General features: G+C 41.1%; 1 protein-coding gene across 2 annotated transcripts; it reads right to left on the reverse strand.

Annotated features, from left to right (window-relative positions):
* Positions 1 to 184: 184 nt before the first annotated feature.
* On the reverse strand, positions 185 to 23,405 carry LOC129845345 (zinc finger protein 271-like). 2 transcript variants are annotated; one of them, XM_055913236.1, is made up of 4 exons: positions 22,382 to 23,405; positions 21,817 to 21,914; positions 21,504 to 21,681; positions 185 to 4,006 (listed from the first exon to the last, which is right to left on the reverse strand). In XM_055913236.1, exons 1-4 carry the CDS (start codon positions 22,686 to 22,688, stop codon positions 1,977 to 1,979), a joined length of 2,613 nt encoding a protein of 870 aa, XP_055769211.1. In that variant the 5' UTR covers positions 22,689 to 23,405; the 3' UTR covers positions 185 to 1,976. The 2 variants fall into 2 exon arrangements, with proteins under 2 accessions (XP_055769211.1, XP_055769210.1); XM_055913235.1 differs by having other exon boundaries at positions 185 to 4,009; positions 22,382 to 23,404.
* Positions 23,406 to 26,832: the final 3,427 nt, after the last annotated feature.

Consider the following 26,832-nt stretch of genomic DNA (forward strand, 5'->3'; position numbering starts at 1 on the left):
GCTGGAGTGGGTAACGCAGTTTGGAAACAATAGTTACTACACTTTTGTACTGGAAAGAACGTCATAATAATTTAACAATAAGCTGACATATTTTCTCTTCCATCTTACAAATAATACTTTCCTGTACACAGAAGTATAAGCGTAATATGAACATGTATATTGATTGAATTTATTTGACAATTTGTAAAATACATACAATAAGGGCGCTCCAGCTGGTGACGCCTCCACATACAATTTAATAAAATCATGAAGGATAACACAATAATGCTTAACAGATGTTTACATGGTGGTTCTTTTCAAAAGGGGAAGGGGAAATACAACAAGGTTAGGCGGCGATTGTAAAGACAACAGACAATGAGAGACACAACTGTTGTTTGTTTCACAACATCCGATAATTAATACAATTTCCTTTCCTAATTAACAACTATGGTACGTCTTCCTTGTCTCACATACCCTTAATATATAAACAATCAATACCTAATATATATATGCATATATATACACACAAGACAATCACAATATAATAAACAACATACCCTTAATATATAAACAATCAAACCCTAATATATATATATATGTATATATATAAACACAAGACAATCACAATATAATAAACAACATACCCTTAATATATAAACAATCAATCCCTAATATATATTTATATATATATATATATATATACACAAGACAATCACAATATAATAAACAACATACCCTTAATATATAAACAATCAAACCCTAATATATATATATATGTATATATATATATATATGTATATACAAGACAATCACAATATAATAAACAACTATGGTACATCTTCATTGTCTCACATACTCCCAATACATTTTGATTTGGCAAAATTACACAACTCAAATTCTTACACTATTAACTGCTATCTTACACTACTTCTAACAAATTTGGCAAATACGGCTATTGGATCTTCCCAGACTCTTATCATCGGATGGACCCCAGCCATCAATCTGCAAGGCTTTGATCTTCCCAGACTCTTATCATCAGACGGACCCCAGCCATCAATCTGCAAGGCTTTGATCTTCCCAGACTCTTATCATCAGATGGACCCCAGCCATCAATCTGCAAGGCTTTGCCCTTTTGATCTGTGGAACCTTGCAAGTTGATTTGTAACAATAAATGCATAAAGTATTTGCTTGTTAGTTTGGATGAAAATGTAATTGAAACCAGAGTGAAAATTATCTTGAAGTTATACATTAGAATTTATTTCCTGTTGGAGTTTACATTATAGGACCACTACTTATTCATCAGTTATTCAGCACACTACTATGATACACAGCCCTATTATTCCCTATGATATCCTATGATACCCATCCCTATGATACACATCCCTATTATTCCCTATGATATCCTTACGATCCCCTATGATACACATCCCTATGATACCCTGTGATACTATGATACACATCCCTATTATTCCCTATTATTCCCTATGATACCCATCCCTATGATATCCTATGATACCCATCCCTATGATATCCTATGATACACAGCCCTATGATATCCTATGATACCCATCCCTATGATATCCTATGATACCCATCCCTATGATATCCTATGATACCCATCCCTATGATATCCTATGATACTATGATACACAGCCCTATGATACTATGATACCCTATGATATCCTATGATACTATGACACACATCCCTATTGGCTAGTGGAGGCGGCGCCAGACATTATAGCACCAGTACTTAATTATCCCCAACATCATTCTGAGATAACAGTTTATTTACATAAAAATACATGCAGTAAGGAAAACACTGTAAAGTCAATACCTAACACGAATTTCCCGAGTCTCTGCAGCCTCCCACCACGTATAGGGCTTGCACCTCTCCTATGTCCTACTGTTCAGCAGACTAAAATCTGTCCTGTTTCCTACTGTTCAGTAGCCTACATCCTTATCTACTGTGTGTTTATTCTCAAGTGTTCTCATGTTACCTAACTGATTAAAACGATTTCCACACTGGGAGGAGTGGTAAGGCTTCTCCCCTGTGTGTGTATTCTCTCATGTGTTTTCAAGTTCAAAAACTGGGTAAAACTCTTTCCACACTGGGAGCAGTGGTACAGCTTTTCTCCTGTGTGTATTCTCTCATGCCGATTCAGGTCCCCTAACTGGGTAAAACTCTTTCCACACTGGGAGCAGTGGTAAGGCTTCTCTCCTGTGTGTATTCTCTCATGCCGTTTCAGGACCCCTAACTGGGTAAAATCCTTTCCACACTGGGAGCAGTGGTACAGCTTTTCTCCTGTGTGTACTCTCTCATGTTGTTTCAGGTCCCCTAACTGGTTACAACCCTTTCCACACTGGGAGCAGTGGTAAGGCTTGTCTCCTGTGTGTGATCTCTCATGTTTTTTAAGGTAGCTTTTCTGATTAAAACTCTTTCCACAGTGGGAGCAGTGGTAAGGCTTCTCCCCTGTGTGTAATTGCTTGTGTGTTTTCAGATTACATAAGTGGATAAAACTCTTTCCACACTGGGAGCAGTGGTAAGGCTTCTCCCCTGTATGTATTATCTCATGTGTTTTCAGGTTACGTAAGTGGGTAAAACTCTTTCCACACTGGGAGCAGTGGTACAGCTTTTCTCCTGTGTGTATTCTCTCATGTCGTTTCAGGTCACCTAAGTGGTTACAACCCTTTCCACACTGGGAGCAATAGTACAGATTTTCTCCTGTGTGTATTCTCTCATGTCGTTTCAGGTCCCCTAACTGGGTAAAACTCTTTCCACACTGGGAGCAGTGGTAGGGCTTCTCTCCTGTGTGTATTCTCTCATGCCGTTTCAGGACCCCTAACTGGGTAAAATCCTTTCCACACTGGGAGCAGTGGTACAGCTTTTCTCCTGTGTGTACTCTCTCATGTTGTTTCAGGTCCCCTAACTGGTTACAACCCTTACCACACTGGGAGCAGTGGTAAGGCTTGTCTCCTGTGTGTGATCTCTCATGTTTTTTAAGGTAGCTTTTCTGATTAAAACTCTTTCCACACTGGGAGCAGTGGTAAGGCTTCTCCCCTGTGTGTAATTGCTTGTGTGTTTTCAGATTACATAAGTGGATAAAACTCTTTCCACACTGGGAGCAGTGGTAAGGCTTCTCCCCTGTATGTATTATCTCATGTGTTTTCAGGTTACGTAAGTGGGTAAAACTCTTTCCACACTGGGAGCAGTGGTACAGCTTTTCTCCTGTGTGTATTCTCTCATGTCGTTTCAGGTCACCTAAGTGGTTACAACCCTTTCCACACTGGGAGCAATAGTACAGATTTTCTCCTGTGTGTATTCTCTCATGTCGTTTCAGGTCACCTAAGTGGTTACAGCCCTTTCCACACTGGGAGCAATAGTACAGCTTTTCTCCTGTGTGTATTTTCTCATGTCGTTTCAGGTCACCTAACTGGTTACAACCCTTCCCACACTGGGAGCAGTGGTAAGGCTTTTCTCCTGTGTGTATTCTCTCGTGTTTTTTCAGGTAGCTTTTCTGGTTAAAACGTTTTCCACACTGGGAGCAGCAGTAAGGCTTCTCCCCTGTGTGTAATTGTTCATGTGTTTTCAGGTTATTTAAGTCAGTAAAATTCTTTCCACACTTGGAGCAATGGTAAGGCTTCTGCCCTGTGTGTATTCTCTCATGTGTTTTCAGGTTACGTAAGTGGGTAAAACTCCTTCCACACTGGGAGCAGCAGTACAGCTTTTCTCCCGTGTGTATTCTCTCATGTGTTTTCAGATTACACAAGTGGGTAAAACTCTTTCCACACTGGGAGCAGTGGTAAGGCTTCTCCTCTATGTGTATTCTCTCGTGTTTTTTCAGGTAGCTTTTCTGGTTAAAACCCTTTCCACACTGGGAGCAGTGGTAAGGCTTCTCCCCTGTGTGTATTCTCTCATGTTGGTTCAGGTGTCCTTTCTGGTTAAAACTCTTTCCACAGTGGGAACACTGGTGTCTTCTTGCTGGTTTGGACGTCCCTGGCTCTGGTTCTTCTGAGTCTGGTCTTTCTCCTGCTAAAGACAGAGTGTTCATTTAAATAGAGACCTGAATGAAACCTCCACATGATAAAACGGCCTTGCTACGAGGGTAAATCCTAATCAGATCCCTCAATAACCTGATGCCAGTTTTAACAGTCTTGGTGTGATTTTAAAACAAATGTTGTAGAGCTTCCTGGTAATTACTATTAATATGTTTACATTACTTATTTTATTCATTCTGTTTTACAAGTCAGAACACAAAAAACTAAACCGTTCTTGGACACTGAAGACACAGACGTCGCTGGATTCCAATTGAGCAGGTGGTTCTAAATATATAACTTTCATAGCTGTATGATACAGAATGCGACCTACACACTCCCTTAAAACGAAAAATAAGTAAATAAGAAATTGTGTGTGGAAGTCCAAAACTAGTTTTTACGTCGAAGGCACAAAGCACATCAGTAACATCTCCCCGTTGTTGAAAGGGTTCGACACATGATGTTTAAATGGACCAATTTCTTATTTATACTTTCACAGATTTTCAACATGTTGACTATCGTTGATGTCATATTTTGGGTAAAGTAAAAAATAAAGTGAAATATTTGGAGTAGATGTTCCTAAAACTGATAGTTACTATATATAGTAAGTCTATATACAGCCATATCTTAGAGTTTGAAAAGGCTTGTTCATTCTCATGTGATGAATAACCTATGACATCATATGTTTCTAAAACTGATAGCAACTACACTGAACAAAAATATAAACGCAACATGTAAAGTGTTGGTCCCATGTTTCATGAGCTGAAAAAAAATAGCAGAATTTCCCCCCATACGTACAAAATGCTTATTTCTCTTGAATTGGGCACAAATTTTGCATCCCTGTTAGTGAACATTTCTCCTTTGCCAAAATAATCCATCCACCTGACAGGTGTGGCATATCAAGAAGCTGATTAAACAGCATTATCATTACACAGGTGCACCTTGTGCCGGGGACAATAAAAGGCCACTCTAAAATGTGCAGTTTTGTCACACAACAGGATGCCACAGATGTCTCAGAGGGAGCGGGCAATTGGCTGACTGCAGGAATGTCCACTGGAGCTGTTGCCAGGGAATTTAATGTACAGTACCAGTCAAAAGTTAGGAATCACCTACTCATTCAAGGGTTTTTCTTCATTTTTACTATTTTCTACATTGTGGAATAATAGTGAAGACATCAATACTATGAAAAACACATATGGAATCATGTTGTAACCAAAAAAAGTATTAAACAAATCTAAATATATATTAGATTCTTCAAAGTAGCCACCCTTTGCCTTGATGACAGCTTGGCATTCTCTCAACGAGCTTCACCTGGAATGCTTTTCCAACAGTCTTGTAGGAGTTCCCACATATGCTGAGCATCGGGTGATTGTGGAGGCCAGGTCATCTTATGCAGCACTCCATCACTCTCCTTCTTGGTCAAATAGCCCTTACACAGCCTGGAGGTGTGTTGGGTCATTGTCTTGTTGAAAAACAAATGATAGGCCCACTAAGCCCAAACCAGATGGGATGGTGTATCACTGCAGAATGCTGTGGTAGCCATGCTGGTTAAGTGTGCCTTGAATTCTAAATAAATCACAGACGGTGTCACCAACAAAGTACCCCCACTCCACCTTCTCCATGCTTCACGGTGGGAACCACACATGTGGAGATCATCCGTTCACCTACTCTGTGTCTCACAAAGACACGCCGGTTGGACCCGAAAATCTTACATTTGGACTCATCAGACCAAAAGACAGATCTAATGTCCATTGCTTGTGTTTCTTGGCCCAAGCAAGTCTCTTCTTCTTATTGGTGTCCTTTAGTAGTTGTTTCTTTGCAGCAATTTGACAATGAAGGCCTGATTCACACAGTCTCCTCTGAACAGTTGATGTTGAGATGTGTCTCTTACTTGAACTCTGTGAAGCAGTTATTTGGGCTGCAATTTCTGAGGCTGGTAACTAATGAACTTATCCTCTGCAGCAGAGGTAACTAATGAACTTATCCTCTGCAGCAGAGGTAACTAATGAACTTATCCTCTGCAGCAGAGGTAACTAATGAACTTATCCTCTGCAGCAGAGGTAACTAATGAACTTATCCTCTGCAGCAGAGGTAACTAATGAACTTATCCTCTACAGCAGAGGTAACTAATGAACTTATCCTCTGCAGCAGAGGTAACTAATGAACTTTTCCTCTGCAGCAGAGGTAACTAATGAACTTTTCCTCTGCAGCAGAGGTAACTAATGAACTTTTCCTCTGCAGCAGAGGTAACTAATGAACTTATCCTCTGCAGCAGAGGTAACTAATGAACTTATCCTCTGCAGCAGAGGTAACTAATTAACTTTTCCTTTGCAGCAGAGGTAACTCTGGGTCTTCCTTTCCTGTGGTGGTCCTCATGAGAGCCAGTTTCATCATAGCTCTTTTGCGACTGTACTTGAAGAAACATTTAAAAAAGTTCTTGAACTTTTCCGGATTGACTGACCCTCAAGTAATGATGGACTGTCTTTTCTCTTTGCTTAATTGAGCTGTTCTTGTCATAATATGGACTTGGTCTTTTACCAAATAGGGCTATCTTCTGTATACCACCCCTACCTTGTCACAACACAAATGATTGGCACAAATGCATTTAGAATCAAATAAATTCCACAAATGAACTTTTAAGAAGGCACACCTGTTAATTAAAATGCATTCTACGAGCCTACCTCATCAAGCTGGTTGAGAGAATTCCAAGAGTGTGCAAAGCTGTCATCGAAGCAAAGGGTGGCTAATTTGAAGAATCTCAAATATAAAACATATTGTTTTGTCGAACACTTTTTTGTTTACTACATGATTCCATACGTGTTATTTCATAGTTGATGTCTTCACTTTTATTCTACAATGTAGAACATAGTAAAAATAAAGAAAAACCCTGGAATGAGTAGGCGTGTCCAAACTTTTGACTGGTACTGTAAATTCCTTTACCATAAGCCGCCTCCAACGTCATTTTAGAGAATTTGGCAGTACGTCCAACCGGCTTCACAAATGCAGATCACGTGTAACCACGCCCGCCCAGGACCTCCACATCCGGCTTCTTCACCTGCGGGAGACTGAGACCAGCCACCTGGACCATGCGTAACCACACCCACCCAGGACCTTCACATCCGGCTTCTTCACCTGCGAGAGACTGAGACCAGCCACCTGGACCATGCGTAACCACACCCACCAAGGACCTCCACATCCGGCTTCTTCACCTGCGGGAGACTGAGACCAGCCACCTGGACAGCTGATGGAACCGAGTAGAACGTCTATCTGTAATAAAGCCATTTTGAGGGGGAAAACTAATTCTGATTGGCTGGGCCTGGCTCAACCAGTGGGTGGGCCTATGCCCAGTCATGTGAAGTCCGCAGATCAGGGCCTAATGAATGTATTGACATTGACTGACGTATATGAACTGTAGATCGTTGAAATTGTTGCATTTATGTTTTGTTCAGTCTATATATAGCCATATTATACAGTATGAAGAGGCTTGTTCATTCACGTCATGAATTCACTATGACATCATATTTGTATATGTTTTATTAGACTTTTATTCTGTAATAGATCATGTGGGTTGAAAAGTGTTTTATGATGTAATAGATCATATGGGTTGAAAAGTGTTTTATGATGTAATAGATCTTACGGGTTGAGTAGTGTTTTATGATGTAATAGATCATACGGGTTGAGTAGTGTTTTATGATGTAATAGATCATACGGGTTGAGTAGTGTTTTATGATGTAATAGATCATACGGGTTGAGTAGTGTTTTATGATGTAATAGATCATGTGGGTTGAGTAGTGTTTTATGATGTAATAGATCATGCGGTTTGAGTAGTGTTTTATGATGTAATAGATCATGTGGGTTGAGTAGTGTTTTATGATGTAATAGATCATGTGGGTTGAGAAGTGTTTTATGATGTAATAGATCATGTGGGTTGAGAAGTGTTTTATGATGTAATAGATCATGTGGGTTGAGTAGTGTTTTATGATGTAATAGATCATACGGGTTGAGTAATGTTTTATGATGTAATAGATCATGTGGGTTGAGAAGTGTTTTATGATGTAATAGATCGTATGGGTTGAAAAGTGTTTTATGATGTAATAGATCATATGGGTTTAGTGTTTTATGATGTAATAGATCATATGTGTTGAAAAGTGTTTTATGATGTAATAGATCATATGGGTTTAGTGTTTTATGATGTAATAGATCATATGTGTTGAAAAGTGTTTTATGATGTAATAGATCATATGGGTTGAGTAGTGTTTAATGATGTAATATATCATATGGGTTGAAAAGTGTTTTATGATGAAATAGATCATATGGGTTGAAAAGTGTTTTATGATGTAATAGATCATATGGGTTTAGTGTTTTATGATGTAATAGATCATATGTGTTGAAAAGTGTTTTATGATGTAATAGATCATATAGGTTGAGTAGTGTTTTATGATGTAATAGATCATATAGGTTGAGGAGTGTTTTATGATGTAATAGATCATATGGGTTGAGTAGTGTTTTATGATGTAATAGACCATACGGGTTGAGTAGTGTTTTATGATGTAATAGATCATATGGGTTGAGTAGTGTTTTATGATGTAATAGATCATACGGGTTGAGTAGTGTTTTATGATGTAATAGATCATGTGGGTTGAGTAGTGTTTTATGATGTAATAGATCACGTGGGTTGAGTAGTGTTTTATGATGCAATAGATCATACGGGTTGAGTAATGTTTTATGATGTAATAGATCATGTGGGTTGAGTAGTGTTTTATGATGTAATAGATCATGTGGGTTGAGTAGTGTTTTATGATGTAATAGATCATGTGAGTTGAGTAGTGTTTTATGACGTAATATATCATATGGGTTGAGTAGTGTTTTATGATGTAATAGATCATACGGGTTGAGTAGTGTTTTATGATGTAATAGATCATACGGGTTGAGTAGTGTTTTATGATGTAATAGATCATACGGGTTGAGTAATGTTTTATGATGTAATAGATCATACGGGTTGAGTAGTGTTTTATGATGTAATAGATCATATGGGTTGAGTAGTGTTTTATGATGTAATAGATCATACGGGTTGAGTAGTGTTTTATGATGTAATAGATCATATGGGTTGAGTAGTGCTTTATGATGTAATAGATCATGTGGGTTCAGTAGTGTTTTATGATGTAATAGATCATATGGGTTGAGTAGTGTTTTATGATATAATAGATCATATGGGTTGAAAAGTGTTTTATGATGTAATAGACCATACGGGTTGAGTAGTGTTTTATGATGTAATAGATCATATGGGTTGAAAAGTGTTTTATGATGAAATAGATCATATGGGTTGAAAAGTGTTTTATGATGTAATAGATCATATGGGTTTAGTGTTTTATGATGTAATAGATCATGTGGGTTCAGTAGTGTTTTATGATGTAATAGATTATAGGGGTTGAATAGTGTTTTATGATGTAATAGATCATGTGGGTTCAGTAGTGTTTTATGATGTAATAGATCATATGGGTTGAGTAGTGTTTTATGATGTAGTAGATCATATGAAGAATGGCGCTGAAGGAGATGGCTGCCATTTTTCGATCCCGTAACCAATTGTGCGATTGTGTATGCTTCTTCTCGTTATTTGTACCTTATTCTGTACATAATGTTTCTGCCACTGTGTCTTATGACTGAAAATAGCTTCTAGATATCAGGACAGCGATTACTCACCCCGTACTGGAGAAATACTTCATCTTCAATGAAGGATTTACTTCAGAAGCCGGACAAGGCCCTCATCCTCGTCATTCGCATGAGAAAGAAACGGAGGTATCAGGGACGAAGGTCCGGGTGCCTTGTAAGGATCCGTCGCCAAGAGGGTAATCTACCTTTACCATCGGTCCTATTAGCCAACGTACAATCAATCGATAAAAGAAGAAATACGATTACGTATATATCCTACCAACGGGACATTAAAAACTGTTTCACCGAGTCATCATATCACAACCAGCTATTGTTGGGAGTCCCATAGGGCGACGCAGAATTGGCCCAGCGTCGTCTGATGCAGGCCGTCATTGTAAAATAGAACTTGTTCTTAACTGACTTTTTTATTTATTTTATTTTATTTTACCGTTATTTTACCAGGTAAGTTGACTGAGAACACGTTCTCATTTGCAGCAACGACCTGGGGAATAGTTACAGGGGAGAGGAGGGGGATGAATGAGCCAATTGTAAACTGGAGATTATTAGGTGACCATGATGGTTTGAGGGCCAGATTGGGAATTTAGCCAGGACACCGGGGTTAACACCCCTACTCTTACGATAAGTGCCATGGGATCTTTAATGACCTCAGAGAGTCAGGACACCCGTTTAACGTCCCATCCGAAAGACGGCACCCTACACAGGGCACTGTCCCCAATCACTGCCCTGGGGCATTGGGATATTTTTTAGACCAGAGGAAAGAGTGCCTCCTACTGGCCCTCCAACACCACTTCCAGCAGCATCTGGTCTCCCATCCAGGGACTGACCAGGACCAACCCTGCTTAGCTTCAGAAGCAAGCCAGCAGTGGTATGCAGGGTGGTATGCTGCTGGCATTGCCCAGTTATATAAAGGTTCAATATAACTATGGCCATAAGCAAACAGGAACACACTCAGAGGTGGGCTCCTAGTGGCTGGAGACTTTAATGCAGGGAAACTCAAATCTGTTTTACCTCATTTCTACCAGCATGTTAAATGCACAACCAGAGGAAAACTCTAGACCCCCTTTACTCCACACATAGACGCAAGTTTGCGGACGACACTACAGTGGTAGGCTTGATTACCAACAACGACGAAACGGCCTACAGGGAGGAGGTGAGGGCCCTCGGAGTGTGGTGTCAGGAAAATAACCTCACACTCAACGTCAACAAAACAAAGGAGATGATTGTGGACTTCAGGAAACAGCAGAGGGAGCACCCCCCTATCCACATCGACGGGACAGTAGTGGAGAGGGTAGTAAGTTTTAAGTTCCTCGGCGTACACTTCACGGACAAACTGAATTGGTCCACCCACACAGACAGCGTTGTGAAGAAGGCACAGCAGCGCCTCTTCAACCTCAGGAGGCTGAAGAAATTTGGCTTGTCACCAAAAGTACTCACAAACTTCTACAGATGCACAATCGAGAGCATTCTGTCGGGCTGTATCACCGCCTGGTACGGCAACTGCTTCGCCCACAACCGTAAGGCTCTCCAGAGGGTAGTGAGGTCTGCACAACGCATCCCCGGGACACCTACACCACCCGATGTCACAGGAAGACCATAAAGATCATCAAGGACAACAACCACCCGAGCCACTGCCTGTTCACCCCGCTATCATCCAGAAGGCGAGGTCAGTACAGGTGCATCAAAGCAGGGACCGAGAGACTGAAAAACAGCTTCTATCTCAAGGCCATCAGACTGTTAAACAGCCACCACTAACATTTAGTGGCTGCTGCCAACATACTGACTCAACTCCAGACACTTTAATAATGGGAATTGATGGAAATGTATGTAAAAATGTATCATTAGACACGTTAAACAATGCCACTTAATATAATGTTTACATACCCTACATTACTCATCTCACATGTATATACTGTACTCTATACCATCTACTGCATCTTGCCTATGCCGTTCTGTACCATCACTCATTCATATATCTTTATGTACATATTCTTTATCCCTTTACACTTGTGTGTATAAGGTAGTAGTTGTGGAATTGTTAGATTACTCATTGGTTATTACTGCATTGTCGGAACTAGAAGCACAAGCATTTCGCTACACTCGCATTAACATCTGCTAACCATGTGTATGAGACAAATAACATTTGTTTTGATTTGATACAAAGCTTTCCCTCCATGTGGCAAATTTGACCATAATTCTATCCTGATTCCTGCTTAAAAGCAAAAACTAAAACAGGAAGCACCAGCGACTCGGTCACTAAGAAAGTGGTCAGATGAAGCAGAAGCTACAGGACTATTTTGCACAGACTGGAATATGTTCCGGGATTCTTCCGATGGCTTTGAGAAGTACACCACATCAGTAACTGGCTTCATCAATAAATGCATTGATGACGTCGTCCCCACAGTGACCGAACGTACATACTAGAGGTTGACCGATTAATCAGCATGGCCGATTAATTAGGGCCGACTTCAAGTTTTCATAACAATCAATAATCTGCCTTTTTGGACGCTGACTATGGCCGATTACATTGCAATCCACGAGGAAACTGCGTGGCAGGCTGACTTCGTTACACAAGTGCAGCGTCAAAAGGACCTTGTGTTGCACAGAACCAAGGTAAGTTGCTAGCTATCATTAAACTTATCTTATAAAAACAATCAATCTTCACATAATCACTAGTTAACTACACATGGTTAATGATATTACTAGGTTAACTAGCTTGTCCTGCGTTGCATATAATCAATGCGCTGCCTGTTAATTTATCATCGAATCACAGCCTACTTCAACTTCGCCAAATAGGTGATGATTAAAAAAAGTGCATTGCTGAAAAAAAGCACAATCTTTGCATAAATGTATCCAACTATAAACATCAACGCCTTTCTTAAAATCAATGCACAGAAGTAGATTTTTTTAAACCTGCATATTTAGTTAAGAAATTGATGTTAGCAGGCAATATTAACTAGGGAAATAGTGTCCCTTCTCTTGTGTTCAGTGCAAGCAGAGTCAGGGTATATGGAACAGTTAGGGCCACCGGGCTCGTTGTGAACTGGAAACTCATTTGACAGAATTTGACAGAGTTGAAGTCGGAAGTTTACATTAACTTAGGTTGGAGTCATTAAAACTTGTTTTCAACCACTCCACAAATTTCTTGTTCACAAACTATAGTTTTGGCAAGTCGGTTAGGACATCTACTTTGTGCATGACACAAGTCATTTTTCCAACAATTGCTTATAGACAGATTATTTCACTGTATCACAATTCCAGTGAGTCAGAAATGTACATACACTAAGTTGACTGTGCCTTTAAACAGCTTGGAAAATTCCAGAAAATTATGTCATGGCTTTAGAAGCTTATGATAGGCTAATTGACATAATTTTAGTCAATTGGAGGTGTTCCTGTGGATGTATTTCAAGGCCTACCTTCAAACGCAGTGCCCTCTTTGCTTGACATCATGAGAAAATCAAAAGAAATCAGCCAAGATCTCTGAAAAATAATTGTAGACCTCCACAAGTCTGGTTCATCCTTGGGAGCAATTTCCAAACGCCTGAAGGTACCACGTTCATCTGTACAAACAATAGTACGCAAGTATAAACACCATGGGTGTCACGAATCCCGCCGAAGATGGTGCCTCTTCCTGTTCGGGCGGCGCTCGGCGGTCGTCGTCACCGGCCTACTAGCTGCCATCGATTCCCTTCTTTTTGTTTCTGTTAGTTTGGGCTGATTGGGTGCACCTGTTTTGAGTTTAGTTTTGTGGGTAGGCTATTTAAGGGCAGTAGGCCCGTCGGCTTTTGTGCGGGCTTGTTTTCTGTTATTTGGTGTTGGTATTTAAGTGGAAGCTATTTTCCGGACAGTTTAGTCCTGTGTGTTTGGACTGGGATTTTCATGTGCCCGTTGTGTTGGGCATGACCGTTGTTACTGTCGACAGGAATAAAAAACCACGTCCTGAACTAACCTGCTCTCTGCGCTTGACTCCTCCACCCAGTACTCCTAGAAGCTCTGACAATGGGACCACGCAGCCGTCATATTGGCTCATTCATCCCCCTCTTCTCCCCTGTAACTATTCCCCAGGTTGTTGCAGTAAATGAGAATGTGTTCTCAGTCAACATACCTGGTAAAATAAAAAATAAATAAATACAGCTACGGAAGGAGACGCGTTCTGACTCCTAGAGATGAACGTACTTTGGTGCGAAAAGTTCAAATCAATCCCAGAACAACAAAGGACCTTGTGAAGATGCTGGAGGAAACAGGTACAAAATTACCTATATCCACAGTAAAACGAGTCCTATATCAACATAACCTGAAAGGTCACTCAGCAAGGAAGAAGCCCCTGCTCCAAAACCGCCATAAAAAGCCAGACTACAGGTTGCAACTGCACATGGGGACAAAGATTATACTTTTTGGAGAGGAAAATTGTGGATATATTGAAACAACATCTCAAGACAACAGTCAGGAAGTTAATGCTTGGTCGCAAATGGGTCTTCCAAATGGACAATGACCCCAAGCATACTTCCAAAGTTGTGTCAAAATGGCTTAAGGACAACAAAGTCAAGGTATTGGATTGGCCATCACAAAGCCCTGACCTCAATCCTATAGAAAATGTGTGGCCAGAACTAAAAAAGCGTGTGTGAGCAAGGAGGCCGACAAATCTGACTCAGTTACACCAGCTCTGTCAGGAGGAATGGGCCATAATTCACCCAACTTATTGTGGGAAGCTTGTGGAAGGCTACCCGAAACGTAAACTTCTGACACACTGGGAATGTGATGAAAGAAATAAAAGCTGAAATATATCATTCTCTCTACTATTATTCTGACATTTCACATTCTTAAAATAAAGTGGTGATCCTAACTGACCTAAGACAGGGCATTTTAACAAGGATTAAATGTCAGAAATTGTGAAAAACTGAGTTTAAATGTATTTGGCTGAGGTGTATGTAAACTTCTGACTTCAACTGTAATCATGACATAACATTGAAGGTTGTGCAATGTAACAGCAATATTTAGACTTATGGATGCCACCCGTTTTATAAAATATGGAGCGGTTCCGTATTTCACTGAAAGAATAAACGTTTTGTTTTCTAAATTAAACTTTCTGGATTTTACCATAATAATGACCTAAGGCTTGTATTTCTGTGTGTTTATTATAATTAAGTCTATGATTTGATATTTGACAGAGCAGTCTGACTGAGCGGTGGTAGGCAGCAGCATGCTCGTAAGCATTCATTCAAACAGCACTTTCCTGCGATTGCCAGCAGCTCTTAGCAATGCTTGAAGCACAGCGCTGTTTATGACTTCAAGCCTATCAACTCCCGAGATTAGGCTGGCAATACTAAAGTGCCTATAAGAACATCCAATAGTCAAAGGTATATGAAATACAAATGGTATAGAGAGAAATAGTCGACGCGTCATAATTCCTATAATAACTACAAACTCAAACTTCTTACCTGGGAATATTGAAGACTCATGTTAAAAGGAACCACCAGCTTTCATATGTTCTCATGTTCTGAGCAAGGAACTTAGACGTTAGCTTTTTTACTTGGCACATACTGTACTTTTACTTTCTTAATCCAACGCTGTGCATTTGCAATATTTCTACCAAATTGAACATGTTTCATTATTTATTTGAGACTAAATAGATTTTATGTATGTATTATATTAAGTTCAAATAAAATTGTTCATTCAGTATTGTTGTAAATGTCATTATTACAAATATATATATAAAAATGTGCCGATTAATCGGTATTGGCTATTTTTGTTCCTCCAATAAATCCGTATCGGCGTTGAAAAATCATAATCGGTCGACCTCTAGTACATACCCCAACCAGAAGTTATGGATTACAGGCAATATCTCCACTGAGGTAAAGGGTAGAGTTGCCGCTTTCAAAGAGCGGGACTCTAATCCGGAAGCTTATAAGAAATCCCGCTACGCCCTCCGACGAACCATCAAACAGGCAAAGAGTCAAAACAGGACTATGATCGTATCGTACTACACCGGCTCCGAGGTTCGTCGGATATTTGCAGGGCAAACTATCACACACTATAAAGAGAAGCACAGCCGCGAGCTGCCCCGTGACACCTACCAGATGAGCTAAATTACTTGTATGCTCGCTTCGAGGCAAGTAACACTGAAGCATGCATGAGAGCATCAGCTGTTCCGGGTCAATATTCCCAAGGCCGCAGGGCCAGACGGATTACCCAGATGTGTACTCCGAGCATGCCCTGACCGAGTCTGTAATACCAACATAATTCAAGCAGACCACCATAGTCCCTGTGTCCAAGAACACTAAGGTAACCTACCTAAATTACTACCGACCCGTAGCACTCACGTCTGTAGCCATGAAGTGCTTTGAAAGGCTGGTCATGGCTCACATGAAAACACCATTATCCCAGTAACACTTAGACCCACTCCAATTTGCATACTAAATCCAAGATGGCGTAGCAGTCAGATGTCCATTGTCCTCGTCTTGTCCCGTGTATATATATTTTATATATTTTTCTTCGCATATCTTTTTATATATATATTCTTTTCTTCTTAAAAACTCAACTTCAAAACACTCTCCTGCAACCCACCTCCAAATGTGGTGCGGATCTGTTTTTTTTTTCTTCCTCAAAAGTATTATTCACCTCGTATCCGAAATCTACAACAGAAGCTAACAAGCTAACCAGAAGTTAGCCAGCTCACAAGCTAACGTTAGTAGTTCAGCTAACCACAGCTAGCGCTCATCAGCTATCCTTTAGCTCGGAAAACTATTGCCAGTTTTGTACAACGCGACTCAGACCAGAGCATACCAGACCTATTTTCTCTCCATATCCCCAGATTTTTACCTCAAGCTCTGGACATTTACACCTGGATCTTGCAGCTAACTAGCTGCTATCCGAGTGACTATCGGCTAACATCAATTCCGGAGCAAACACCAATTATCCCGGACCTAGCCAGCTGAAGAGTTCCATCAGCCACTCCTGGGCTACAATCACCTATCCGGACCCGTTTTACTGCCGATGCGGAGCCCCACCGGGCCTTCACGACTGGGATACCGACGTTATCTGCCCGAGGGAGTATTTCAACCGGCCCCTCCATCGCGACGTAACCTGAACGTCCATATACTAACTGCGGCCCGCTAATCGTTAGCTGTCTTGAGCATATCGGCTGCTATCTGAACAGGTCTATCGAACAATCTTCTTAGGCCACTATAACTATTTTGACAATTGGATTGGTCCCCTCTACCACACGGAACCCCACTAATCTACCGACGGAATTGCACGGCGTGGCTAAAAACAGACCTCCATCTTCTGCTAGCTTGCTACCCATGACTAGCTGTCTGAATCACGAAGCTAGCACCAGTTAGCAAACACAATTCTACAACTCACAACCTCTCTTTCGCCACCGCCATCCGGCTTGGATTCTCTGTCGACACGACCACGTCTGGTCTGCAGACAAATACCCCATCCGCTGTGCCCTCAACCGGCCTCCGTCTGAGCAGACCCCCTCAGTCTGAGCAGACCACCCCCCCGGGCTACTAACTTTAAACGCCGCGGGCTAGCTTAGTGGAGGCCTCACTACTCCATCTACGGCTGCCCCCTGGACACTATGATCACTTGGCTACATAGCTTATGCCTGCTTGACTGTCCATTAATTCACGGTACTCCATTCTGTTTATTTGTGTTTTATCTGTCGGCTCTGTGCCTTAACTCAGGATCTGTGTGTAGTTAATCTGACCCTCTCTGCCCAGTCGTCGCCATTTTTACCTTCTGTTGCTGTGTTAGCTGACTAGCTGCTGTTATCTGACCTGCTGTTTTAGCTAGCTCTCCCAATCATGACCTGCAATCACTTTATGCCTTATTGTATGTCTCTCTCAAATATCAATATGCCTTGCATACTGTTGTTCAGGCTAGTTATCATTGTTTTGGTTTGCAATGGACCCCGTAGTTCCACTCTCCGTACCTCTGATACCTCCTTTGTCCCACCCCCCACACATGCGGTGACCTCACCCATTGAGACCAGCATGTCCAGAGATACAACCTCTTTTATCATCACCCAGTGCCTGGGCTTGCCTCCGCTGTACCCGTGCCCCACCATACCCTGGTCTGCACATTATGCCCAGAATCTATTCTACCACGCCCATAAATCTGCTCCTTTTATTCCTTGTCCCCAACGCTCTAGGCGACCAGTTTTGATAGCCTTTAGCCGCACCCTCATCCTACTGCTCCTCTGTTCCTCGGGTGATGTGGAGGTAAACCCAGGCTCTGCATGTCCCCAGTCACCCTCATTTGTTGACTTCTGTGATCGAAAAAGCCTTGGCCTCGTTTTGTCCTTGCCGTGTCTGAATCCTGGCTTAGGAAGGCCACCAAAAACTCTGAGATTTCCATACCCAACTATAACACTTTCCGTCAAGATAGAACTGCCAAAGGGGGAGGAGTTGCAATCTACTGCAGAGATAGCCTGCAAAGTTCTGTCATACTTTCCAAGTCTATGCCCAAACAGTTCGAACTTCTAATTTTAAAAATGAATCTCTCCAGAAATAAGTCTCTCACTGTTGCCGCCTGCTACCGACCCCCCTCAGCTCCCAGCTGTGCCCTGGACACCATCTGTGAATTGATCGCTCCCCATCTAGCTTCAGAGTTTGTTCTGTTAGGTGACCTAAACTGGGATATGCTTAACACCCCGGCAGTCCTACAATCTAAGCTTGATGCCCTCAATCTCACACAAATCATCAAGGAACCCACCAGGTACAACCCTAAATCCGTAAACATGGGCACCCTAATAGACATTATCCTGACCAACTTGCCCTTCAAATACACCTCTGCTGTCTTCAATCAAGATCTCAGCGATCACTGCCTCATTGCCTGTATCCGCCACGGGTCCACGGTCAAACGACCACCCCTCATCACTGTCAAACGCTCCCTGAAACACTTCTGCGAGCAGGCCTTTCTAATCGACCTGGCCCGGGTACCCTGGAAGGATATTGACCTCATCCCGTCAGTTGAGGATGCCTGGTCATTCTTTAAAAGTTACTTCCTCACCATATTAGACAAGCATGCTCCGTTCAAAAAATGCAGAACCAAGAACAGATATAGCCCTTGGTTCACTCCAGACCTGACTGCCCTCGACCAGCACAAAAACATCCTGTGGCGAACTGCAATAGCATCGAAGAGCCCCCGTGATATGCAACTGTTCAGGGAAGTCAGGAACCAATACACGCAGTCAGTCAGGAAAGCAAAGGCTAGCTTTTTCAAGCAGAAATTTGCATCCTGTAGCTCTAACTCCAAAAAGTTCTGGGATACTGTAAAGTCCATGGAAAACAAGAGCACCTCCTCCCAGCTGCCCACTGCACTGAGGCTAGATAACACGGTCACCACTGATAAGTCCGTGATAATCGAAAACTTCAACAAACATTTCTCAATGGCTGGCCATGCCTTCCACCTGGCGACTCCAACCTTGGCCAGCAGCCCCGCCCGGCCCGCTGCTACTCGCCCAAGCCTCCCCAGCTTCTCCTTTACCCATATCCAGATAGCAGATGTTCCGCCATCGATAAAAGACATTACTGTGCAGCCGTCTTCATCGACCTGGCCAAGGCTTTCGACTCTGTCAATCACCATATTCTTATCGGCAGACTCAATAGCCTCGGTTTTTCTAATGACTGCCTTGCCTGGTTCACCAACTACTTTGCAGACAGAGTTCAGTATGTCAAATCGGAGGGCATGTTGTCCGGTCCTCTGGCAGTCTCTATGGGGGTACCACAGGGTTCAATTCTCGGGCCGACTCTTTTCTCTGTATACATCAATGATGTTGCTCTTGCTGCGGGCGATTCCCTGATCCACCTCTACGCAGACGACACCATTCTGTATACTTCCGGCCCTTCCCTGGACACTGTGCTATCTAACCTCCAAATGAGCTTCAATGCCATACAACACTCCTTCCGTGGCCTCCAACTCCTCTTAAATGCTAGTAAAACCAAATGCATGCTTTTCAACCGTTCGCTGCCTGCACCCGCACGCCCGACTAGCATCACCACCCTGGACGGTTCCGACCTAGAATATGTGGACATCTATAAGTACCTAGGTGTCTGGCTAGACTGCAAACTCTCCTTCCAGACTCATATCAAACATCTCCAATCCAAAATCAAATCTAGAGTCGGCTTTCTATTCCGGAACAAAGCCTCCTTCACTCACGCCGCCAAACTTACCCTAGTAAAACTGACTATCCTACCGATTCTCGACTTCGGCGATGTCATCTACAAAATAGCTTCCAATACTCTACTCAGCAAACTGGATGCAGTTTATCACAGTGCCATCCGTTTTGTTACTAAAGCACCTTATACGACCCACCACTGCGACCTGTATGCCCTAGTCGGCTGGCCCTCGCTACATGTTCGTCGTCAGACCCACTGGCTCCAGGTCATCTACAAGGCTATGCTAGGTAAAGTGCCGCCTTATCTCAGTTCACTGGTCACGATGGCTACACCCACCCGTAGCACGCGCTCCAGCAGGTGTATCTCACTGATCATCCCTAAAGCCAAAACCTCATTTGGACGCCTTTCCTTCCAGTTCTCTGCTGCCTGCGACTGGAACGAATTGCAAAAATCTCTGAAGTTGGAGACTTTTATCTCCCTCAACAACTTTAAAAATCTGCTATATGAGCAGCTAACCGATCGCTGCAGCTGTACATAGTCCATCTGTAAACTACCCACCCAATTTACCTACCTCACCCCCATACTGCTTTTATTTATTTACTTTTCTGCTCTTTTGCACACCAGTATCTCTTCTTGCACATGATCATCTGATGATTTATCACTCCAGTGTTAATCTGCTAAATTGTAATTATTCGATTTATTGCCTACCTCATGCCTTTTGCACACATTGTATATAGATTCTCTTTTTCCTACCATGTTATTGACTTGTTTATTGTTTACTCCATGTGTAACTCTGTGTTGTTGTCTGTTCACACTGCTATGCTTTATCTTGGCCTGGTCGCAGTTGCAAATGAGAACTTGTTCTCAACTAGCCTACCTGGTTAAATAAAGGTGAAAAAAAATAAATAAATACCACCCCAACAGATCCACAGATGATGCAAAAATTGTCAAAAGACTCCAGCCACCCTAGTCATAGACTGTTCTCTCTTTTACCACATGGCAAGCGGTACCACATGGCAAGCGGTATCAACAGTTTAAGCCCGGTATGAGGACAGGGACAGTGGAGGAAACTAAACTGTTAGCAGCACATTGATGTCAAAAAAGTTAGTAATTTCAAATGAAACAATGTTCTTTAAAGTCTATGTTGGAGTTCAGCCGTCATTTGACCTGATAAAGTAGGAAATTAAATTAATTTTGTCCATTACAGGGACGGAGGCCAAGTCTCGCAAAAAATGCTTTTCATTTATACATATTTCATGGCTTTTAGAAAAGGCTTTACAGAGTTTGTTTTAAACAATATATTTGTTGTGTAGATCAGATGTTAATGAAGCAATAGAGACCACATTGAAGTGTCTGGAGTTTAGTTTGTGTGTTCTAGAGTCTTGTAAAGAAAGGGGGGGTTGACTGGGACAGACAATGTAACATCCATAATGTTTTGAGAAAAAGTGTTTGTAAAACATGCAGCTTACATCGGATCATCTTGAAACTTTCTCTCCAAAGCTAACTTTCATCAAGGTTTAATATGGTCTATTGGTTTCTCTCTTTTCATTGACAGAATCCTTTTCAGTGTTATGATATTCATAACATCCATATGCACCAGTCTATCTTCCTGTCAACTAACAGAACTCTGCTGGTTGTCCTGGTAACAGATACCAGTGGGCAGATCTTTTGTATTTGTTCAAACTAAACTACAGCACTTACTTTGATGTGTCAGATCTGATCCTTTCTTCTCTTCTCCTCCTCTCACAGTTCCACTCAGACAAGTTGATTTCCTGCAGTCCACCAGCAGCACAGACAACCTCTTCATACCCAGCAGTAAGGTGCTACCGGGAGAGGCACTACACACGGACTCCGGGAGGGAGGAAGGGCTAGTGTTGTCCTGGTAACCATAAAGAGGGGACACAGACATTTATCATTATGGATACTGATGTCACTGTTGTCATAAAGTGCTTTACAGAAACCCAGCCCAGACCCAGATAGAGCAAGCTGTATACTAGACCAGACCAAGCTGTACCATCTGGTGTTCTGATCTGGAGAGACTCTTCTCTGCCTCGTCAGCATCAGGATGTCGTTGAGGCTCCCCAGAGGATCCACAATAGTCATGTCTCTCTCCTGTGTGAATGAGAACATCAAACAGATTGTAAACTTATGACCATCTATTACAATCACAGAGTCTTACAAGAGGCATGAACATGTATAAAAAGGGCCTAAAATGGCCACTTTCATCATCATTTTGTCGAATATTGTTTGTGTTGTAAATGTAAAAGGGTCGTTCCACTAAATGGGTGCCTTTTACTTCCCTTTGACATTTTAAGTAGGAAATTATGCATCAATATTGCATTTTAAAAACCTGTTATTTTAGATGAAGTGCACTTTAATATAGACCACCTGGAGAATTCAATTCATCTCATTTAAAAGTCCCAAAAATATATGTATCAATGGCAGATTACACCTTAAACAATTCCTACAGTACTGAACAACATAGTCAAGTGTAGAACTTCAGTAGAATGTCCCTTTAAAACAACACATTAGTTCAACAACTGCATAGCTTGTGCCCCTGTTTTTAAGACAGTACTCACTGGTGGTAATCGGATCTTCAGCCTCCTCCTTTTTCACTCCCAAAACGTCTTCCTCCTCTTTTATTGAGATAGCCTCCTCTTCCTCTTTTACTCTAAAAGGTTCTTCCTCTTCTTTCACTACATTCTCTTCTTGTATTGTTACGGCATCTTCCTCCTTTCTGATTCTGAAAGCTTCTACCTCCTCCTCTTCCACTTTGACAACCTCTCTCCCATCTTCCTCTTTCACTGTAATATCATTCTCTCCTTTCAATGTGATAGCCTCCTCTTCCTCGTCTTTCATTCTGAAAGCTTCTTCCTCTCCTTCCATCAGAGCTTCTTTCTCCGTCTAGTTTAGTGAACTCATGCCAGGTCGCAGTTGTAAATGAGAACTAGTTCTCAACTAGTCTACTTGGTTAAATAAAGGTGAAATAAATAAAAATAAAAAATGCTCAGGGACATTAGCCTAGCGCAATACCAATGTAACAGATTTGCTAATGTAATAAGCAAATTGCGTTTAAATGAACAAGTAGATACGTAAACAGAATGATGTTCTAAACACTAAGATTAATAATACATAAAATACACAATAATGGTCTAAAGATCTTAAATGGTTCGGTTTTATGTTCGCTAGCAGACCACCGCGGTGGGTGAATCAGAAGCCTTTTGTCGCTGTTGAAGAAGCCTCCCGTCCCGTCCACTAGATTATACGTCACACAAGAACCATCAACTGAAAGACTCACATCGCCGTCTGCTGCCTGGAGTGGGTAACGCAGACTGGGAAAAAAATCACCATTACATTGTTTATTCTGGCAAGCAATGTCATAAGAAGTCATTTAAAAACAACCAGATGTTATGTTTTCTCCTCCTTCTTTACAGCCAATACTTTCCTCCAGGGCTGACCTGCCCATTAGGCAGGATTAGGTGACAGATTGAAGAGGGTGGCATATTCCTAGCTAAATTGACCAAGGCTCATCTGGTGGCATAATTTATATTCATTTTTGCCAAAGTTATTCTGAACCTTGTTGTCGTTATCTACACCCAAAAAAATGAAAATATCTTCTCAGATATCTCAAATATTTTTCTCAGACTTCAAAAGTGGTCTCCTGATGTGGTTAAATTATTGTTGTGGATTTAGAACATCCAATGTTGTTTTTTTTCTATTAACAGTGTGATTTTGGAAGCGAAAAACAGAAAAACAGCGACAATCAGAAACCTTGAAAAACTAAACGTAGAATATAAATGAAAGATTAGGTCCTTGAATGGTCAAAAACCTCTTCAAATAGAAGTACGTTTATAGCACAAAATATCTTACAGGTAGCCCTTCTCTCACTCTCTCTCATCATGTCACAAGCTGAGAGGCTCCCAGAGGCAGGGCAATAACAGGCCCCAGCTCACTCAACTGCCCCTCCCCTCTCCAACAGCCATCAATCCAGAACATCCTGAAGACAGAACATCTAAAAGATAATCTGGGAATCCTTTCCTCCTCATGGAGATTTTTGAAAGTGAGGTGAATATTCAATGTGATGTTTGTACAGTGTATTCGGAAAGTATTCAGACCCCTTGACTTTTTCCACATTTTGTTACATTACAGCTTATTCTAAAATGTATTACTTAAATTTTTTCCTCGTCAATCGACACACAATACCCAATAATCATTTAATTTACCACAGGTGGACTCCAATCAAGTTGTAGAAATATCTCAAGGATGATCAATGGAAACATGCATCTGAGCTCAATTCCGAGTATCAGAGCAAAGTGTCTGAAAACTTATGTAAATAAGATGTATGTTTTTTTTTTTAAATAAATTTTCTAAAATGTCTAAAAGTATTTTATCGCTTTATCATTATGGGGTACTGTGTGTAGATTTCTGAGGAAATAGTTTTATTTAATCCATTTTAGAATAAGACTGTATCATAACAAAATGTGGACAACGTCAAGGGGTCTGAATACTTTCCAAAGGCACTGGAAGTGGTTGAGGAGAGAGCATCATTGATATATTCGAATTAAAATCATTGACCCATAAGAGAACACCTGACCAAAGCAAGGCGTGACCCATATAGAATTAAAACAACATTATTCTTAATGAGAAATATAATCTAATAAACAAATGTTTGCATAATCAAAGACATGAAAACATTGTATTTAGCAAGACTTTCATATGGCCAGGAAGGTCATTGAGAATAACAATAGACAATAGTTATTGTTGCTAGTTTAGGGATGAAGATAGTGAAGGTTCATGAATGTTACAGATGTGGTGTTCACAGTGTGGATGTTGACAGAGGGGGATTCGAACCCTAAAGTAATAGTGGTACAAAAGATCATAAAGGTCATTTATCATTCTGGTTTAGGGGGGTAATCCCTTTTTGGAAACCACTATTCACACTATGTACAGACATAGAAAACCATCACATCAAGGAGGTGTAACAGTGATGAATGACTATTCAATGTACAACAGTAGTCTTCTGTAACAAGCAATACCTGCTAAATATGTTTACATACATCCATGACTGAATGGTTTCATGAACTCCTTTAAAGGTTTTGTAAGTAAGTTGTAACCGGTCCTCAATCAGCAGTCTGAATTAACCTAGAGGCACCAAAACATCAACTTTTAGAGAAGTTTGGAGATTATTCCACAAGTAAGGTGCTAAGAGCAGATTTACCTAACTCTGTACAGACCAAAGGAATTCCCAGAGCTAGCCATCCCTGAGACTGTGTATGATAACACCAACTCTTACCTCTAATGGTTATTGTAGATGTTAGCTACAGAGGGAGTTACTGTCAAAGAGATTTATAAATGCAAAGAGAGCAATGAATGGACCTACGTGACCACAAAGAGGGTCAGCCTACTTCCTGATGGAGAATGCAGGGATGTGTACTGAACCTGTACCCAGAATAAAACAAAGTGCATTATGGTCAAATGCATCTAATGGCTTTTAATGAAGTGGCAGCTGTATTCATATAGATGATGTCACCATAGTCTAGGACCAGTAAGAACATCGATTGAATGATCTGCTTTGTACTATTAAGCAAGAGGCCTGACCTATTTCTATAGAAGACCCTTTTTAAACTCAGCATCTTAATGAACTAACTCATCAATATGTTTTTTAAAAGACAGCTTAACGTCTAGACAGAAACCCAGCCTAAAACCCCAACTCAGCATCTTAATTAACTAACTCATCAATATGGTTTTTTAAAGACAGCTTCATGTCTATACAGAAACCCAGCCTAAAACTCAAACTCAGCATCTTAATGAACTAACTCATAAATATGTTTTTTTTAAAGACAGCTTAACATCAGATACACCATACAATTTACATACACTTAAATCATTAATTATTTTTGTGCAATCTATAAAACAACATATACTTAGTTTTTTTGTATTGTCATTACGGGTCTCGTCCCGTGTATTGTCATTTTGGGTCTCGTCCCAAGTATTGTCATTAAGGGTCTCGTCCCGTGTATTGTCAGTACGGGTCTCGTCCCGTGTATTGTCTTTACGGGTCTCGTCCCGTGTATTGACGTTACGGGTCTGGTCCCGTGTATTGTTGTTACGGGTCTCGTCCCGTGTATTGTCGTTACGGGTCTCGTCGTGTATTGTCATTACGGGTCTCATCCCGTGTATTGTCGTAACGGGTCTCGTCCCGTGTATTGTCATTACGGGTCTCGTCCCGTGTATTGTCATTACGGGTCTCGTCCCGTGTATTGTCGTTACGGGTCTCGTCGTGTATTGTCATTACGGGTCTCGTCCCGTGTATTGTCATTACGGGTCTCGTCCCGTGTATTGTTGTTATGTTAACACTGCCAAGTGGCTGGGATGTCCTACACTGAGTCCACAGTCCTCTGCACCATAAACACCATCTGTTGTCTGCACACATCTGACCACAGATCAAATCAAATTCAATGTTATTGGTCTCATACACATATTTCTCTGATATCGCAGGTGTAGTGAAACAGCGCAGTAATATCTAACAAAACAATACATGCAAATCCCCACAATGTATTTTAAGGATTTAGAAATATAGAAATAGTAGAACGATTAATGTCAAGAGTCTGGAATATAAATATATACCGTTTGTTTACAATGTATATTTATTGCATTTGTTTTGTTTTGCCTTCACCTCCCTTATCTCACCTCACTTGCTCACATTGTATATAGACTTATTTTTCTACTGTATTATTGACTGTATGTTTGTTTTACTCCATGTGTAACTGTGTGGTTGTATGTGTCAGACTGTTTCCATCACATCTGTCGTGAGAAGTTTTATACGTTATGACTTTATTCACATAAAAACTTTGAATGGAAACGTGTTTAATCAAGCTATATACAGCCTAATTATTTTCCTAATTTTCAGCCTCGAGTCTTCTTGGGTATGACGCTACAAGCTTGGCACACCTGTATTTGGGGAGTTTCTCTCATTCTCTGCAGATCCTCTCAAGCTCTGTCAGGTTGGATTGGGAGCATTGCTGCACAC

This window comes from Salvelinus fontinalis, unplaced genomic scaffold (assembly GCF_029448725.1).
Source record: "Salvelinus fontinalis isolate EN_2023a unplaced genomic scaffold, ASM2944872v1 scaffold_0283, whole genome shotgun sequence".
NCBI classification, from domain to species: domain Eukaryota; kingdom Metazoa; phylum Chordata; class Actinopteri; order Salmoniformes; family Salmonidae; genus Salvelinus; species Salvelinus fontinalis.

Excerpts from the sequence above, each read along its gene's own strand:
- LOC129845345 (XM_055913235.1), bottom strand. The coding sequence starts at position 22,688 with ATGGAAGGAGAGGAAGAAGCTTTCAGAATGAAAGACGAGGAAGAGGAG. Across the intron at positions 21,682-21,816 it reads CCAGATCAGAACACCAGATG|GACAACACTAGCCCTTCCTC; the intron begins GTACAGCTTGGT and ends TATGGTTACCAG. Across the intron at positions 4,010-21,503 it reads ATCAGATCTGACACATCAAA|CAGGAGAAAGACCAGACTCA; the intron begins GTAAGTGCTGTA and ends CTCTGTCTTTAG.